At 44.5% G+C, this 20,128-nt stretch overlaps 1 protein-coding gene and 1 pseudogene across 1 annotated transcript in view; both read left to right on the top strand.

Annotated features, from left to right (window-relative positions):
• The first annotated feature begins 308 nt into the window (after positions 1 to 308).
• Positions 309 to 20,128, top strand: part of LOC143973417 (uncharacterized) — an 803,347-nt gene continuing 783,527 nt past the window's right edge. The window contains exon 1 of the mRNA XM_077474404.1: positions 309 to 437. Within this exon, the coding sequence (XP_077330530.1) occupies positions 362 to 437 (76 nt within the window). The 5' untranslated portion in view covers positions 309 to 361. The remainder of the gene's footprint in view (positions 438 to 20,128) is intronic.
• On the top strand, positions 13,366 to 13,484 carry LOC143973422 (5S ribosomal RNA; annotated as a pseudogene).

The following is a 20,128-nucleotide window of genomic DNA, read 5'->3' as shown; positions in this document are numbered from 1 at the left end:
GGTCACCCATGGAGGATATCCACCTGTATGTGATTGGGGGAGCCGGAGAAACAGATGGACCCACTGTGGGATCTGAAGTTACAAGAGGAAAAAATTGAGTATTGAATTGTGAGTAGCCAGGAACTCGGCACAGATATCTTACCAAGAAAGTCCCCGAGATATAAAACACTTTCTGTTGGTTTATCACTTTGAAATCCACTACAAATGAAATGTTGGATGTGGTTGGTCTGACGCACCCGGTTTTATTCTTGAAAAAAAGGAAACAAGAGTTTTGCTAAATATAATCTTCTTCCTGTTCGAGTTTTCTGTAAATATATAACTTCTCATTATTTCACACAGACCAGATACCCCGACTGCAGCGATGTGCCCCCTGCGTGTCATCCTCCTGTGCCCTCTCCGTGTCATCCTCTTGTGGACTCTTCTCTGTGCAGGCACAGGTATGTAAGAACATTATATTGTTTTAACATTAATGTTTAAACTTTTTTTATATTCTTTTGTATGCCAGTTTTAAAAATTATTGAATAGAAAAATGCATAAAATTGTAAAAATAATTATTTATCTCATCAGTAAATAAGTTGGCCATGCTTTGTGTCAGGGATGTAATGTGTCGTTATAAAGTGGAATAAAATGTGTACTTTGTATCTCCAGTCACACTCCTTCCATGAAAACTAACATTTAGTGTTGGGTGAACACTGGCTGTTCGCCCGTTCGAGCACCCAAATTATTGGGGCGTTCGACCATTTGTTGGGTCCGCAGAATGACCACAATGCACTGCACCTCCGCACAGTACATTGGAAGCCCTGATTGGCTTAAGCAATGAAAGCTTTGCCCAATCAGGGCACAGAGCACTGTCAGAGCCACGATTGCAGAAAGTAATGATGACTCTATCCAATCATAGCTCATTGCTCTTAGTCCCGCTCCACACACAAAAAATATTCTCCCCATAGTGGTCATTTTCAGTGTGATATTGGCATGGAGAGAGATAGAATAGGGCTCTGTTCAGTGCTACTAGACAGTTAGTAGAGATGAGCCGAACACCCCCCTCGGTTCGGTTCGCAGCAGAACATGTGAACAAGCAAAAGATTTTTTCAAACATTTTTGCGAACACCATTAAAGTCTATGGGACAGGAACATGAAAAATCACTTTCTAAGTGCTAATTTTTAAGGCTTATGAGCAAGTTATTGCCATAAAAAGTGTTTGGGGCCCCGGGTCCTGCCCCAGGGAACATGTATCAATGCAAAACAAAAGTTTTAAAATGCCCGTTTTTTCGGGAGCAGTGATTTTAATAATGATTAAAGTGAAACAATAAAAATGTAACCACTTGCCGACCGCCTCACGCCGATGTACGTCATCAGAATGGCACGGGCAGGCATAAGCACATATATGTACGTCCTTTGCCTCCCGCGGGTCGGGGGCCCGATCGGGCCCCCGCCCGGTGCCTGCGGCGGTCGGTTTTCGTTCGGGAGCGATCCCGGACGAGGGGACGGCCATTCATTCATGGCCACCCCCTCGCGATCGCTCCCGACGAATGGAAATCCCCGGTGACATCACTTCCTCTCCTGTAATGTAAACACAGGAGAGGAAGTGATGTATTCTCTCCTCCGTGTCGGTATTTTTCGTTCCGACACGGAGGAGAGCGGATCAGTGAGTTGCACCAACACATCCCACACACAGTAGAACATGCCAGGCACACTCACACCCCCCCTTTACCCCCCGATCACCCCCCCAATTACCCCTGCCCCCCAGTCACAGTGACACCAATGTCATTTTTTTTTTTTTTTTTTTTTTTTTTGCATTGGTGTCATTTGTGACTGTAATAACTGTTAGGGCAGTTAGGGTTAGCCCCCTTTAGTTCTAATGTACCCCCCTAACCCCCCCAATAAAGGTTTAACCCCGTGATCACCCCCCGTCGCCAGTGTCACTAAGGCTGGGTTCACATTGCAGCGGTTTATGAGAACGAATGTGATTCGCACCGCACTGCAGTGCAAATCACATCCGATCTCTGTGCGATTCGAGTTCAGCCATTCGCCGCACCCGCCGCACCCGCCACACCCGCCGCACCCGCCGCAAATTCGCACGGGACCCTTTTTTTGGCCCGCAGCAGAATCGGATCGCATGGGTGTTCACACCATGCGATCCGAGTTTGCAGATCGCACTGCGATATGCGAACTGATCTGGGGGTGTCAGTAACATTTCACTGACACTCCCAGCAGTTCGCATAGGGCAGTGTGAACTGCCGCCGGGAGGCATGCGATGCGGGAACCCGCCGCGGATTCGCGGCGTTTCCGCATCGCTCCAGTGTGAACCCAGCCTAATAAGCGATCATTTTTCTGATCGCCGTATTAGTGTCACAGGTGACGCTAGTTAGGCAGGTAGGTATTTAGGTTCGCCGCAGCTTTTTATAGCGCTAGGGACCCCCATATACTACCGCATAAAGCCCCCTGATTGCCCCCTAGTTAACCCTTTCACCAGTGATCACCATATAACTGTTACAGGTGACGCTGGTTGGTTAGTTATTTTTTTATAGTTTCAGGGCACCCGCCATTTATTACCTAATAAAGGTTTAACCCCCTGATCACCCGGCAGGTGTCATTTGTGACTAATAACTGTTAGGGCAGTTAGGGTTAGCCCCCTTTAGTTCTAAGGTACCCCCCTAACCCCCCCAATAAAGGTTTAACCCCGTGATCACCCCCCGTCGCCAGTGTCACTAAGGCTGGGTTCACATTGCAGCGGTTTATGAGAACGGATGTGATTCGCACCGCACTGCAGTGCAAATCACATCCGATCTCTGTGCGATTCGAGTTCAGCTATACAGATAGTATGGCTGAATTCGTGTCGCACCCGCCGCAAACTCGCACGGGACCCTTTTTTTGGTCCGCAGCAGAATCGGATCGCATGGGTGTTCACACCATGCGATCCAAGTTTGCAGATCGCACTGCGATATGCGAACTGATCTGGGGGTGTCATTAACATTTCACTGACACTCCCAGCAGTTCGCATAGGGCAGTGTGAACTGCCGCCGGGAGGCATGCGATGCGGGAACCCGCCGCGCATTCGTGGCGTTCCCGCATCGCTCCAGTGTGAACCCAGCCTAATAAGCGATCGTTTTTCTGATCGCTGTATTAGTGTCACAGGTGACGCTAGTTAGGCAGGTAGGTATTTAGGTTCGCCGCAGCTTTTTATAGCGCCAGGGACCCCCATATACTACCGCATAAAGCCCCCTGATTGCCCCCTAGTTAACCCTTTCACCAGTGATCACCATATAACTGTTACAGGTGACGCTGGTTGGTTAGTTATTTTTTTATAGTTTCAGGGCACCCGCCATTTATTACCTAGTCTCACTAGTGTACCCCTAAATTTAGGGGTGTCTACTTTCTAAAATGGGGTCATTTGGGGGGGGGGGGTTTGTGCCATCTTGGCATTTTATGGCCTTCAAAACTGTAACGCCCTTAGAAAGCCTGAAGGCGGTGCTTGGTTTTTGGGGCCCCGTACGCGGCTAGGCTCCCAAAAAGTCCCACATATGTGGTATCCCCGTACTCAGGAGAAGCAGCAGAATTTATTTTGGGGTGTCATTTCACATATGCCCATGGCATGCGTGAGCAATATATCATTTAGTGACAACTTTGTGAAAAAAAAAAAAAGTTTGTAATTTTCCCGCAACTTGTGGCAAAATATAAAATATTCCATGGACTCAACATGCCTCTCAGCAAATAGCTTGGGGTGTCTACTTTCTAAAATGGGGTCATTTGTGGGGGTTTTGTGCCATCTTGGCATTTTATGGCCTTCAAAACTGTAATAGGTAGTGAGAAGTGAACTCAAAAAATTACGCCCTTAGAAAGCCTGAAGGCGGTGCTTGGTTTTCGGGGCCCCGTACGCGGCTAGGCTCCCAAAAAGTCCCACATATGTGGTATCCCCGTACTCAGGAGAAGCAGCAGAATTTATTTTGGGGTGTCATTTCACATATGCCCATGGCATGCATGAGCAATATATCATTTAGTGACAACTTTGTGAAAAAAAAAAAAAAAAAAAAAAAAGTTTGTAATTTTCCCGCAACTTGTGGCAAAATATAAAATATTCCATGGACTCAACATGCCTCTCAGCAAATAGCTTGGGGTGTCTACTTTCTAAAATGGGGTCATTTGTGGGGGTTTTGTGCCATCTTGGCATTTTATGGCCTTCAAAACTGTAATAGGTAGTGAGGCGTGAAATCAAAAATTGACGCCCTTAGAAAGCCTGAAGGCGGTGCTTGGTTTTCGGGGCCCTGTACGCGGCTAGGCTCCCAAAAAGTCCCACATATGTGGTATCCCCGTACTCAGGAGAAGCAGCAGAATTTATTTTGGGGTGTCATTTCACATACGCCCATAGCATGTGTGAGCAATATATCATTTAGTGACAACTTTGTGTAAAAAAAAAAAAAAAATTTTTTTTTTGTCATTATTCAATCGCTTGAGGCAAAAAAATAAAATATTCAATGGGCTCAACATGCCTCTTATCAATTTCCTTAGGGGGTCTACTTTCCAAAATGGGGTCATTTGGGGGGGTTTTGTACTGCCCTGTCATTTTAGCACCTCAAGAAATGAGATAGGCAGTCGTAAACTAAAAGCTGCGTAAATTCCAGAAAACGTACCTTAGTTTGTAGATGTGACAACTTTTGCGCAAACCAATAAATATACAATTATTGACTTTTTTTTTACCAAAGACATGTGGCTGAATACATTTTGTCCTAAATGTATGACTAAAATTGAGTTTATTGGATTTTTCTAATAACAAAAAGTAGAAAATATCATTTTTTTTCAAAATTTGCGGTCTTTTTACGTTTATATCGCAAAAAATAAAAATCGCAGAGGCAATCAAATACCATCAAAAGAAAGCTCTATTTGTGGGAAGAAAAGGACGCAAATTTTGTTTGGGTACAACATTGCATGACCGCGCAATTACCAGTTAAAGCAGCGCAGTGCCAAAGTGTAAAAAGACCTCTGGTCATTTACCAGCAAAATGGTCCGGTCTGAAAGTGGGTAATATTCCTTTAAATATCACTGCTGATGAAGTCCTGCCCACTGGAACGATACACGTGCAGGGGAATCCACACCATGTCGGCTGCAGACACCTCTCATTCATTTCATTTTATCACTGGTCACCAAGCGTTTGACCGCATGCTGTTCATCCAGGCGCTAGGATTTTAGTGCCTCGTATGTAAGTGTATCTTTTTAACTTCTTAATAAATGTATACCTATAAGCAGAGAGCACTATATATTCTTTATTGATTTTACATGATACGGTGCAACACTGCCCCCTGTTGAGTTGGAAGGTAAAGCTGGCTTTCTTGAAGTTGTGTGATCTAAACGACTCAGGATCTCCACAGAGACAATCAGCATACACTACTCCCAGTGTGGGAAGGATTAACTGACCTGACTGTGTAAACAGGGGTCCATTGAACAAGTCTCCAACATCAGGCGAGGTAGCTGTTTTTGGTACTTTGAGAGTACCGAAGGATCCGGGTTGGAGCCCCAGGAACGCCAGGCTTGCTAGCTATTCGCTGCGGTGGGAGGATCGTAATTACCCAGGCTGGGTGACAAGCTATTATTTTCTGAGAAGCTGGTAAGCCTTCATTCTGTATGGTGGCCGAGTCGCAGGGTGTTGCTTCTGGAAGATTTTTTACAGGGTCTATTTTTCAAAGTGGCGTTTGGGAACCTGCCACTGAGGAACCGCACATTCCACAAACTCACAGAAGGGGGCAGAGTCTACCAACTGAAAAGGCAGCAGTTGAAGTGCTAGCAATTTAGCCAAGCTAGCATTCAACCCCTGGGCATGTGGATGGCTGGGAGTGAACTTCTTTTGATGGTGTAGCAGCTGGGGCAGGGAAATTTGCCTGGTACAATCGGACGTCAGTGTTTGCCCGCAAGTACTTGGCTGTGACACACCTAATTCTATACCTTCATTCCTCTCAATGCAGGTTTCAGAGAGGACTGAAGGTCTAGTGGGGTTGGAGATCCGAGCTGATGAGGAGCAAGGAGAGGTCCGCTTTGTTCTTTGGTGTGGGTCTTTTAGGCAGTTCGACATATGTCTGGTTAAGCATGTGAAGCCCAGGCGGCTGATGTTTTGGCCATACGAGATGAATTTGAGACACATGTTGCAAATAGCAGCGGTACGATCTGATGATCTCGTCTCAAAAAAGGCCCACACCAAAGAACTTTTGGAATAACACACACAGGCAGCGCCCTGCACATGTGGAGCTCTGCGGTGTGATGCAGTCGGTGTACTGCCCTTAAACTGGCCCCCTAGAGGGCATCCTGCCTCATTGGAGATGTGCCTCCTCATCCTCTCTACTATCAGGCCCCCACGTGGAGTCAGTGACCTCATCATCTCCTCCCTCCTCATCACTGGAGCAAACCTGGCAGTATGCTGCAGCTAGGGGAACATGACTGCCAGATTGCTGTCCTTCTTGGGCACCCCCTCTCTCTGGGATCACGTTACTGCCTTCCTCTAGCTGGGTACCATCATCAGAGCCTTTAAAACTCTGGGCGTCCTCCTGGAGCATGTACTCAACACTGTGGTCAAACAGTTCGGGGGACTCCTCTAGAGGACATGGTGGTGCTAGGGAAGGAGTGACTGATGCCATTGAGCCAAGGGAAGAGGCTGCATTGGCAGCTGCTTTGCCAGACAAAGTACCCTGAGCCTGGGTGAGAGAGGATAAGGAGGAAGAGGACAGCTTGGTCATCCACTCTACTAAGTCTTCTGCATGTTGCGGCTCAACATGGCCAGCTGCCGAAAAAAGGACAAGCTTGTCCCATGGCCACGTGCTGATGAGGATGCACTGTGTCCATGACCAGCACTGTTGCCTCTAGACACAGAGTCTGCTTGCCCTCTTTTATTGGCTTGTGACTGTCTGCCTCTCCTTGTTGGCCTTCTAGACATACAGTACTAATGGCCTGCAGGGAGATGTAGCTACACAAATCTGGGATGCATATACTGATTATACTGCAGCTAGCAGAATAAATTGCCTACCTGTAGTATTATTAGTAGGAGAACACCAGAAATTGTCTTCAGGTAGCTTTATGTGCACACTGTGCAGAGTACATCAACTATAAATACTGCAGTTGCCTGCCTGCGGTATAGGATCAGAAGAACACCAGCCATTGGGGTAGCTTTAAGTGCACACTGTGCAGAGTACACAGTAACCCAACTGTAATTACTGCAGCTGCCTGACTGTGGTATAGGATCAGAAGAACACCAGCAATTGGGGTAGATATATATATATATTTGCACACACACACACAACACCTAGGATGCATATATATATATATACACAATACACTGACTGCAGCTAACTGACTCACCTCCTGCCTGCTCTAACTTAAATGAAATGACACTGTCTATCTCTCTATCAGCACGCCAGAACACACTACACAAGGCCGACTTCCAGGCAGCCTTATATAGTGTGGGGCATGTAATAAACCCCCTGAGCCATATTTGGCCACAACTACTCTGTCTTTGGTCAATTGCGGCTCACTGTGCATACAGCGCTGTGATTGGCCAAGCATGCGGGTCATAGTGCATGCTTGGCCAATCATCGGGCAGCAATGCACTGCGATGCTGCAATGAATTATGGGTCGTGACGTGCCACTCTAATTTGGCGCGTACATCCCATAACATTCGCAATTCGACGAATGGTCAAACAGCTCATCCCTAGTAAATAATGTCATGAGAAGACAAGAATAGATCAGTATTTAAGTAGTTAGAGGTATATATATATATATATTTGTTTATATGCTGTTAAGTTAGTTTAGTGTAGTCTCAGTCACATTAATAAGTATTAGTATATAGTTATTTAATGTAGTTAAAGTTGGTAATATGTGTTTATATAGTAGATGTTTGGTTATATGACATTACATGATCAGTAGTATAGAGTGTTACATGTGGGCTTGTCAATCAAACTCCATACGACTCTCTGAGTTAGTATCTTCTTTTGGATAACATATTACTGAAGTTAGCAGAAATGAATGTGTGCCATACAAGGTTCTAAGTTTGTGTGAGGTGATGACGTTCCTATGTTAACATATAAAGTGAAGGCTTCCAGATTGAAATATGGAGGAACACACACACACACACACACGGAGAGATGACACTGACATATTTACACAAAGACACTTTGATAAGTTGGGACAGCTGAATTCTGCCAGAAGTCTAAAGCCTCGTACACACGATCGGACTTCCAGCTGACTTTACCGTGGATTTTGGTCCGAAGGGCATTGAAGGGCGTGAACTTGTTCTGCATACACACGGCACAACATTTTCAGCCAACATTCACCAAACCACGTGGTTTTTCGGCTCTTTACGTCACACTTTGGGCAAATTCTAGCCAAGATCCTTGTGACCAGATTAAAACACCTAATCCCGCTCATTGTTCACCCAGACCAGACAGGGTTCATTACGGGCCGAGAGGCTAGGGACAACTCCATTAGGGCAATTCACCTCGTCCATTGGGCACGTACCTCTCCTGACCCCCCCCACTACCTGATCCTGTCCGCCGATGCAGAGAAGGCCTTCGATCGAGTGGACTGGACATACTTACGCGCGGTGTTGGAGGCTCTCGGTTTACGTACATTTTTTCTTCATTGTTGGTCTTTTTTATTAATGGTGATAAAAAAAAAAAAAACACAGAGGTGATCAAATACCACCAAAAGAAAGCTCTATTTCTTTAATCGTGCATCATGGGACACAGAGCCATAGTAGTTACTATGTAAGTTATAGTCCACCTTCAGATGCTGGACACTTGCACACCCTAAACAGGAAGTTGCCTCCCTATATAACTCCTCCCACTACTGGGAGTCCTCCGTTTTTTCGCCAGTGTCTAAGGTGTTGGCCACGAGAAAAAAAGATGTGCTGTGCTGAGCTCCTCTGGAGCAATCCTTGCTGGGGCTAGCTATGCAGCCGGATCCATTCATAATATCTTTTAGGCCAAATTGAATAGTACCCGTGCCTCATGTCGGAAGAAACAAGGTTTTACCTGTAAACACTCCTCTTTTGAGAGAGCTGGATTCCGGGATTCAGTACTTTTGGTATTAAGGCCATAAAGTATTACTGGCGGGATGCTATTACAGGTCCAGGAATGTGGGTTCCCCGAGGGTCCATGACTCCTGAATGTTTGTTAACGAAACCCACTGTGAAGGGTGAAGATTGGGTCTGTTGGTTCTACCACAGAAATCCCTGCGGCAGGAAAGGTAAGTGGAGATTTTCTAAGGAATTTTTTTTTAATTTTCTTATGAAAGGTCTCCTTTAAAGTAAATGTTATCATGCCTAAGTGTCACCACTGGGGGCTGTATGGAGCACGTACCTTCTCATGCTTTGCTCCGGCAGATAACCGGTAATTTTGGGGGTTTTGCTTCCTCCTGACACCCCCACCTAGGCTGAACTCTTCCCCTCTTCATGAGGCTGCATATAAGGGAGAACTGAAAATGATCGGCAATGCCGTTTTTCTTTCACTGCCCCTACTCGGTGGAGGTTCTTAGGTCTCCTCCACGCCATCCCTCCCTCACAAGTCAATCCTGGCAGATCGGAGGCCTGTGCTTGCACAGGAAAACTTTTTTTTAGAGAGAGAGGGCGGAGCGATGCGAGGTGGGGGTGGGGCTTATTATGGCATTGGCATCCTCTAACGCGGTACTGTGTGTGATTAAAAAAAGCACTCCATTTGTGATGGCTGCAAAATTGTCAGAGAGACACAAGAGCAAAGAGGAGCATGAAAGAGGTTTTGGGGACACAGGCATTTCCTATTTGACACATTTACTATTTGCATCAGGCTGAGCATTAATAGCAGCGGCAGTGGCTGGAATATTTGCTCAAGTGGTGGATGTGATTTCTTCTGGTAGTACCTCTGCTTTGTGCATCGGGCTAAGGTCAGAAGGGGGGTTGAAACACTCCCAAAAAAGAGCTAAAAGGGGTCTCCTTCAAGCTCTGGAAAGCTTACTCATGTCTACAAATGGCATCCTCCCCGAGAGATGGTGGCTGGTCAGAGTGAGCATCGGGGCCATCAAATGTTTGCACCTGTTTTCAACACTGCAGCCCCTGTTTATTTTACTAAAAATATATTTTTTCCTCAGCCATGATTGGTTTAAAAAAAAAAGTTTAGTGACTTTAATCGCATCCCAGTATGGGTCAAAATGCGACAGGTTCTCTTCCATTGCCCAAGGCCCTCAAACTGAGCTACTAGGGGCGGGAGAAGATGAATTTCCTCAGGGGACCATGGTGAGGCTGATGACTCCTCTTCTGAGATGTCAAATGTGGGAGAGTCTCAGCTGTTTCAATCTCTTTTCAATTTCTTGCTAAATGGTCCGCTCCACATTTATGTACCCTTAACTGAGTGTTTGGGTTCACTAAAGCCTCCTCAAGCTGCGCACGCCTTTCCTGTCCATTCATTGCTGGAAAAGATTTTTTGTATCTGAGAGGATCACCCAGATAAACATTATTTTCCCTCCTAAAAAGTTTTCACACTTTATCCTATGGTGGAGGAAATTCACTAAGTAGGGTATACCAGCAACCCTGAGTTTACTTCCTCTTTCATTCCCTGCAAAGGCAAAGCATAATGGACTACTATGCATCTCATAGTAGTCCATTATGTGTCACTTACCTGACACAGGAGCCAGCGATGTCAACGCTGTCCCCTGTAGTCCGGCGCATCCATCTTCTCGTGGGGTCTCGCTGCTCCGCCGCTGTCATTCGGCGAAGCCGCGATGACGTCACTCCCGTGCATGCGCATGGGAGCCGACATGCACGGCATCTTCGTTGTTGACAGTGCCGCGCTCAGTGCGCCTGCGTGCCGCTGACAACGGTGCCTGTCTTTCGGCAAATATCTCCTAAACGGCTTACCTGTAGGTCAAAGTGTGTTGTAAGGGTTTACAACCACTTTAACGCTGCTATATCCTCTGTGAATAAGAGTTTGACTTGTCTGGCAGACAATACTCAAATACTTAGAGATCCAACAGATAAAAAGTTGTAATTCCTATTAAAAGAGAAAAAAAAAAAACACTTTTCTCTGACAGATTGAGTGTCTCAGCCTGCACTGACAATAATTGCTTAACCGTTCAGAGACCAGTTTAAGCAGGTGTTCAAGGTTATCCTGCTCAGCAGGCCCAGGATCTGGTAGCTTTATGTTTGCAATAGTTGCTTTGAGAGATTCTATCCTTCAGGCCTTGCGCCCTTTGCTAAGCACCATGACAAAAGTCTTCCTTTTGCGGTGAAAAAGGTATTTAGGGATGTTTTGGATAATACATCCAAAGAAATTCTAGTGGAAATTGTACCCCTTTTGCCATTTAAGAAAAGGAGTAAATGTGTTTTCGTATTTAAAGCTCCTTCTTCTGTGCCAGTGTCATCAGCCTCCAGGCAATCACGACGGCTTCCACCGTCAGGTTCAAAAGGTAATCCTTAGGGTTAAAGGGGTTGTAAAGAGAATTTTTTTTTTAAATAACAAACATGTTATACTTACCTCCACTGTGCAGCTTGTTTTTCACAGAGTGGCCCCAAACCTGGACTTCTTGGGTCCCTCGATGGCTGTCCCTGATTCCCCCCACAAGTACTTCTCACGTTCATGTGAGCTCCCTCGCATGGTGAGAAGCACTTGTGGGCACGCTCCTGTGATACAGCCGGTGGCTATAGCCGCTCACTGTATCATTCGGGCCCGCCCCCTGGCACGCCACCTCATTGGATGTGATTGACAGCAGCGCAAGCCAATGGCTGCGCTGCTTTCAATCCATCCACTACGGCCAGGCTGAGTGGCGAAGAGGATTTTGGAGGCGAGTGCGGGACTTTTGAAGGGTCGAGTAAGTAAAACAGAGGGGCTGAGGGGGCCAGCACTGTCAGATGTTTTTTCACCTTAATGCATAGAATGCATTAAAGTGAAAATTGTTTTACCTTTACAACCCCTTTAACCCCAGGGACAAGAGAGGTAATGGGGGAGGAAACCTACAAGATCTGGCAGGAAGAGTGTCAAGACATATGGGACTTCCTCAATAGCGCCAAGGTACAAACTGAAGTTCCAAGAGTTCCCATCTCCTCGTTTTCTCAAATCAAATGTTCCTAAGGATCCAGAGAAAAAGAAGTCTCTCTCAAGCATTGGACCATCTTTTGGCAAAAAGTGATCATGGTGATCCCCATGTAAGAGCAGAAGTTGGGATTTGGTCCAAACCTCTTTCAAAAATCTAAATTCAATTCCTGAATATAACCACTCTTTTTTGCATGGAGTCAATCCAATCAGTTATCTCCATCCTACAAGGAGAACTTCTGGTGTCAATCGTCATCAAAGAGGCATACCTCCATATGCGTATTTCCTCTCTCACTAGTAATATCTACTTTTCAAGGTGGAAAACCTTCATTTTCAGGGTGTAGCTCTGCTTTTCGGTCTAGCTACTGTACCTTGAGTGTTTACAGAGGTTCTGACCCCTCTGCTAGCCAGATTAAGGGTTCAAGGTTTAAAGTGGAGGGCCACCCTGAAAAAAAAAATACATTAAAAATTAGAAAAAAAAATCAGAAAAAAAAAAGATTTTTTTTTTAACTTACCAGAAATGCCTATTGCTAGGCACATCATCCTAATCTGCCTCTTCCTCCTCTGCGGAGATCTTCTGGTCTTCTTTCCTCCGTGTGGGGTCTTCTGGGTAATGGGTCGCGCTGTGTTCTGGGAACTGTGTGTTCCAGAACACAGTGCGCTCCATTCACAAAGCGCTGCGCAACTCGCGCATGCGCAGTAGGAAACGGGCAGTGAAGCCGCAAGGCTCCACTGCCTGTTTCCCTTAGCCGAAATGGTGGCGCCGGGACCCGAGACAGAGGGAAGGGTCAGCCTCGGGCGGCCGACATCGCGGGCACCCTGGACAGGTAAATCTGCTTATTAAAAGTCAGCAGCTACAGTGTTTGCAGCTGCTGACTTTTACTTTTTTTTTTAAACCGGCCCTCCTCTTTAACAATTATGGTTTAACTAGACGATCTGTTCTTCATAGACCAGTCAATAGCCCGCTTAGATCAAAGTATGGCCACTACATTAAACTACTGTACCTGAAATATCTAGGTTGGATTCTCAACCTAGAAGAAATATTTTTTATAAACCATGAAGAAGGCTAAAATACTTGGGTCTGATCATAGATACACCCAGAAAAGGGTATTCTTGCCCCAGACAAAGATCGGCACAGTAAAGGAACTGATTCAGGTGGTCGAAGCAAGATGAATTCTTCTATTCATCTTTTCATGAGGTTGTTGGGAAAGATGGGAGCCTTCATTCGAGGCCGTTCTTTATGCTCAGTTTCATTTAAGACTGCTGCAAAACAGTATCCTATCGGCTTGGAACAAAGGGTTCAAGCTCTAGATTCCCAATGTGTGGGATTCCCTACGGCCACATCACCCTGAAAGCGCCCAATCTTGTCGGATCTTGGAGGCTAAGCAGGGTCAGGCCTGGTTAGTGCCTGGATGGGAGACCACCTGGAAATACCAGGTGCTGTAGGCTGGGTGCGCTGGAGCCTCAGTTTATGGTTGATAACTAGGAATAAGCTTTATGTTTGGGTTGAACATGAGTTCGGCTCAATTATTGGCTGTTCGCCATTCGCCAAATAGTGAACAATTTGTGATCGCGGCAAACACTCTTTAAAAGTCTATGGGAGAAATCAAAAGTGCTAATTTTAAAGGTTAATATGCAAGTTATTTTTATAAAAAAGTATTTGGGACCAGTGTCCTGCCCCAGGGGACATGTATCAATACAAAAAAAGTTTTAAAAACTGAAGTTTTTTTTTGGGAGCAGTGATTTTAATAATGCTTAAAGGGGTTGTAAAGCTTTGTTTTTTTTTGTTTTTCTAAATATGTTCCTTTAAGCTAGTGCATTGTTGGGTCACTTACCCTTTCCTTCAATTTCCCTTCTAAATGTTTTTTTATTTTGTCTGAATTTCTCACTTCCTGTTTCTCCTCAGTAAACTTTACACCATCACCTGAGCGGTGTCTGGTCAGCCAGAACAGCTTACTGAACAGCTTACTGAGGAGGAACAGGAAGTGAGAAATTCAGACAAATAAAACAAAGAAAAAAAACATTTAGAAGGGAAAACTAAGGGAAAGGTAAGTGAACCAACAATGCACTAGCTTAAAGGAACCTATTAAGAAAATAAAAAACAAACCTTTACAACCCCTTTAAGTGAAACAATAAAAGTGAAATTTTCCTTTAAATTTCATATCTGGGGGGTGTGTATAGTATGCCTGTAAAGGGGCACATGTTTCCCATGTTTAGAACAGTTAGAGAGCAAAATTACATTTCTAAAGGAAAAAAAGTAATTTAAAAGTACTCGTGGCTATAATGAATTTTCGGTCTGCAATACACATAAAAGTCATTGAAAAAAAAAACGGCATGGGATTCCCCCACAGTCCATTTCCAAGCCCTTTGGGTTTGGTATGAATATTAAGGGGAACTCCGAACCAAAATTCCGTGGGGATCCCCCCAAATTCCATACCAGGCCCTTCGGGTCTGGTATGGATATTAAGGGGAACCCTGAACCAATTTAAGAAAAAAAATGGCGTAGGGTTCCCTCTCAAAATCCATACCAAACCCTTATCTGAGCACGCAACCTGGTAGGCCACAGGAAAAGGGGGGTTGAAAGAGCGCCCCCCCCACTCCTGTACCATACCAGGCCACATGCCCTCAACATTGGGAGGGTGCTTTGGGGTAGCCCCTCAAAGCACTGTGTCCCCATGTTTATGGAGACAAGGGCCTCATCCCCACAACCCTTTCCCAGTGGTTGTGGGTGTATGCGGGCGGGGGGTTTATCGCAATCTGGAAGCCTCCTTTAACAAGGGCACCCCCAGATCCCAGCCCTGTTGTATGAAATGGAAATGGGGTAAAAATGTACCCCTACCATTTCACAAAAAAAGTGACAAATGTTAAAAAGACAATAGCTGGTTTTTGACAAGTCCTTTATTAATTTCTTCTTCTTTCCCCGCTTCTTCCATCTTCTTCCTCCATCTTGTTCTTTCCCTGCTTCTTCCTCTATCTTCCTCTGCTTCTTCCTCCGGTCTTCTCAAGCTTCCTCCAGCATCTTCCTCTGGGTTTTTCTCCCCTCGCTTTGTTCTCTGGACAATCCTCCTCAATGGGAGGCTCCCTCTGTGTGACGCTTCTGTTCTTGTGACAGCTCTTATATAACTGAGGGCGGGGCCACCCAGTGACCCCACCCCCTCTGATGCATGGGGATTTCCCTATGGCTTTCCCTGTGGTGTTAGAGGGGGGCGGGGTCACCGCAAAGGAAAATTAGAACTTTTGATAATTCATGTTTGTGTCCCATAGACTTTAGCGGTGTTCAAACAAATTTTTTCGCTGTTCGCATGTTCTGCTGCAAACTGAACCGGGGGGTGTTCGGCTCATCTCTATTGATAACCAAAAATCTGCAAAAGGAAAAATCCTTCCTTCAGTTACCTGGGAAATGGTAAGAACATATGCCAACCTTTTTTGGGTTGGGGAGCAGTCCTGGAAGAGGCAACTGTCCAAGAGAAGTGGCCCATATCAGAAAGGGCCTTGCCCATTAACATTCTAGAAATCCAGGCAGAGTACTTGGTCCTGAAGGCTTGAACGTTCAGTTTACGGAATTGTCCTGCCCAATGCCACAACAATGGCCTATATTAATCACCAAGGGGGCACAAGAAGCTGTGCGGCCAAGAGAAAGGTGAATCATATCCTATCTTGGGCAGAAAACAATGTACTTTGCCTATCGGCAGTCTTCATTCTAGGAATAAAAAATTGGCAGGAGAACTACTTGAGTCGCCAGCAGTTGTTCCCGGGAGAATGGTTCCTTCAACCCAATATCTTCCTGTCAATATATGAAAGATAGGGGATCCCAGACGTAGATCTGTTTGAATCCAGGTTCAACAAAGAAATCAACAACTTTGTATCAAGAACAAAGGAGGCCTTACTATTTTTGTGGAATCCATTGTCACTGATTTATGCATTCCCTCCTATTCTGCCTGCGTCCATGACTTCTTCGCAGGATCAAGCAGGAAGGGAAGTCGGGATTCTTGTGGACCAGGAAATCTTGGTATGCAGAGATCGTAAAGATGGCAGTAGGGGACACATGGACCCTATCTGCACGGCCAGACCTTCTCTCACAAGGTCAGGTGTTCCATCCTACTTTATAAACGCTAAATTTAATGGTTTGGCTATTGAGACCCACACTCTGAAGAAGCATGGGCTGTCAGGTTCAGTGGTTTCTACCTTGGTTAATGCAAGGGAGACGGCCTCCATAATTATATATTATGGAGTCTGGGAAGCATACATCTCCTGGTGTAAAACCAGGGATGGCACCCCAGGAAATAGGTCAAAGATAGAATCCTTGACTTTCTACAGATGGGGTGAGAAATAAAGCTGGCCTTGAGTACTTTCTAAGGACAGGTCTCAGCCTTATCTGTATTATTTCATCGACCACTTTGGTTCGTAACTTTATTTAGGGGTAACACGGCTTAATCTCTGGTTAGGTCACCCCTGAACCTTTCAAACTTGAATTTAGTTTTGTCGGCATTACAAAATAGCCCTTTTGGGCCGATTGGACTTTTTCCCTTGGTCCTTTTTGACAAGGAAACTATTTTTTTCTGGTAACCATATCTGATGCAAGAAGGGTATCAGAATTGTCTGCTCTTTCTTGTAAAGAGCCAATTTATTATTGTTTTCAAGGATAAGGTGGTATTGTGTCCTCATCCTAACTTTTTACCAAAGGTAGTATCAGTTTTTTTTTAGCTAAACCAGGATATTGTTCTACCTTTTTTTTCCAGAACCTTGTTCTATGGAAGAATCACTACATTTTCTTGATGTGGTGAGAGCAGTCAAAGTCTACTTAAAGATTAAAAAAACTGATGTTTTGTTCGTGTTGCCTGAAGGTCCTAAAAGAGGACAGGCAGCATCGAAATCTACTATTTATAAAATGGATTCAACAAGTAATCATTCCAGCTTATGGTTTCAAGAGGTGGATTCCACCCTCTCAAATCAAAACGCACTCCTCTAGGGTTGTTAGTGTTACCGGCCTCAAAATGTGAATGAAGAGAGCCGATGATTGTAGACGCGATGAGATAAGGTGATCAGCTTGGCGTGGACTGCAAAGAATCACACGAACAGCATGAGATATGACCACTGACTTTATGGCTGGAAGTAGTTTAATTTTTACATAACAATACATATTTTACATTTTTATAGTCACATGTTTATAACCATTAACAATATATATAATACCGATTTTAACTAAAGTATTTTAACACATAGTTACAACAATGAACATTACTAAATTTAATAACATATATATCCCTGTTATTCAGTGTTATAGATAATTATCTTTATCGCTCTGGTACATTTTAAGTGTGCAATAATCATACTATCAATGCATTGCTTTAATACAAATATTATCATGGTGGTACTCTTTTTTAACCACTAGATGGTGCACATTGCATGTCTGTATGATGCAATACATAAGCTTTACATACAATAGGTTTTTTTCTATATTAAATAACAGAAAACATGTGCTTCTATAAATCTATGCAATTTCCAATAAATCATGTTTAAATATACCTATTTAGAAAGGTTTAGTGTTTATCATAGACATTTGTTCTGACTAATGCAGTATTTTCATGTTCTTATGCACTTTTCACTTGTTTCTGACACATGCTGTTCTAAACTTCTAATTACAGCAAAACTATAGCATAAAATCTGCTGAGACTTTTTCTGCATCTGCTCAAGATGTTTAGGAATCTTTCTATCACAGGTTAATACAGATTAGGAACAATTTAGAGTACATACCTGCAAAGAATCACACAAACAGCATAGAGATATGACCACTGACTTTATGGCTGGAAGTAGTTTAATTTCCAGTCACATGGTGTGTGGCCTTATATAGACTCTGTTTGTGTACCTTCTCTGCCATCTACTGGTTATTAATAGAATAGAAGGGACATACTTAGAACTAAAATTAAAAAAAATGAATATGTACTTTGGTTTGGGGTGTCTGTTTTGTGACCATATAAACCCCAGTCCGTCACATTAGTTCTCCGTGGGCAGTGCATCATCGAGCCTCCATGGCTCAAATCTGCTAGGCCGCAAATTGGTCTTCAATCCAGACATTTACCAGATTCTTTCAGGTGGATGTTAAAAGTCATGAGGCTATCGCCTTTGGGCGTAGTGTGCTGCAGGCAGCAGTATAACTCATCTAGTCTCATGTTGCCCTAATTCTCTTGTGTCTCCCTCCCCTCAGTTGGCATTGCTCAGGGACATCCCACACAGTAATTACTATGGCTCTGTGTCCCGTGATGTAGGATAAAGAAAATACCTGTAAAATCCTGTTCTTGTGAAGTACATCACGGGACAGAGGCCCCGCCCCTCTTTCTGGTATATATGTGTATGCTTTGATACAAAAACTGAGGTCCTCCCAGTATGGGAGGGGTTATATAGGGAGGCAACTTCCTGTTTAGGATGTGCCAGTGTCCAGCACCTGAAGGTGGACTATAACCCACATAGTAATTACTATGGCTCTGTGTCCCCACAACGTCGCACAACCACGCAATTGTCAGTTAAAGCGATTTAGGATTTGGATGAAAGGTTTAGCACTGGGAAACACTTTTTGAAAGATAAATAATGAAAAATTGTATACTCCCCATTCCATAATCTTCCTTTATTGGTGCATCTTCATGGCAGCATACATATGGGTTGTGACTCCGCCCCCACAACCTGATAGGACTGGTTAACTATAAATCAAAGACAGGCCCGCCTCACAGCATTCTCTGTAACTCTCACCAATTGGGTGGGCATCTGTAAATTACGGAAAGGTGAGTATACAATTTTCCACTTTCCTGGTGCATCATGGCAGCATACACATGGGAACTAACTCGTCATACGGGAGGGTGCGAGAAAAATGTTGTAATCATCAGTAGTGCAAGTATGCACCATGAATTTTCCAAATTTTACTGTGGCGAGCCGGGTTCACCTATCAAAGTGTAATGAAGGTGTCCTGCGAGGACCGTATTGCTGATTTGCAAATAACCTCAGGAGACACTCAGCACTGAGCTGTCCACAGAGCTGGCACTGCCCTAGTTAAATGTGCTCTTAAGACCTCCAAAACAGGAAGGCCTTGAAGAGTAGGATCTTTTAATTGTCTTAACAATCTGGGAGGTGACTGAACGTGTTGATGCTGACTGACCCTGCCTTAAAGAGGAAGTAAAGCCTCTGAAAAAAAAAAAAAAATACACCCTGCAAGACAAAAGGCATAATGAGCTAGTACATATAGCATACTAACTCATTATGAATTACTTACCTGAGATCGAAGCCCCCACATTGGCCCTCGTTCGCCTCCTCTGATGCCGACATCTATCCGGGAGTGACTTCCGGTATCGCGGCTCTGGCGCTGTGACTGAACAGAGCTGCGATGATGTCACTCCCACGCTGATGCCAACACTAATGGCATGATCGCTGTTAGAAATGGCACGCTCAGTGCGCTTGCGCCCGGTTTCATGCATAGACATGGGTGGCAATACTTCTGCAAATATCTCCTAAACATTTTAGGTTTAGAAGATATTTCTTACACCTACAGGTAAGCCTTAATCTAGACTTACCTGTAGGATAAAGTGGTTGTATTGGGTTTACAATCACTTTGCTGGAACCAAGTACATATTTCAGCTTTCCTGAATGAAAAGGTAGCTGCCAAGCAGGTCACCAGCGTTAGCTCAACATCCGGGGAATGTGGTTCTCTCACTCAACCAAGAAAGACGGCAAATTGACTTCCTGGTTAAATTGGAAGGAGAAAAATACCCCATTGATAAAAAGTAGAATGTTAAGTGAGGCTCCTCGAGTACAAAGCCTGCAGTTCTGACACCCATTTTTCAGAGTTTGTAGCAACCAGAAATACGGTCCTTAGGGTTTGCAGAGTGTAGCCAAGAATAGAAAAAAGGCCTTGATAGAAATGAAAACCATAAGCACCTTCCACTGAGCAAAGAAGCAGGACAAAACTCTGGATAGCCGCACACTGGAAAAAGACTTGAAATCCCATCTTTAATTGAAACAACGGGGGTCACATCAAAACAAAATCAAAAAATCCACAGCAAAATGAATAACAGGGTATACAAAAAACTGACGCGTTTCACACCACA

Source organism: Lithobates pipiens, unplaced genomic scaffold, assembly GCF_037356315.1.
Source record: "Lithobates pipiens isolate NorthernLeopardFrog02 unplaced genomic scaffold, aLitPip1_a1.2 Scaffold_81, whole genome shotgun sequence".
Taxonomy (NCBI): domain Eukaryota; kingdom Metazoa; phylum Chordata; class Amphibia; order Anura; family Ranidae; genus Lithobates; species Lithobates pipiens.
This window is presented reverse-complemented; position numbering and strand designations above follow the sequence as displayed.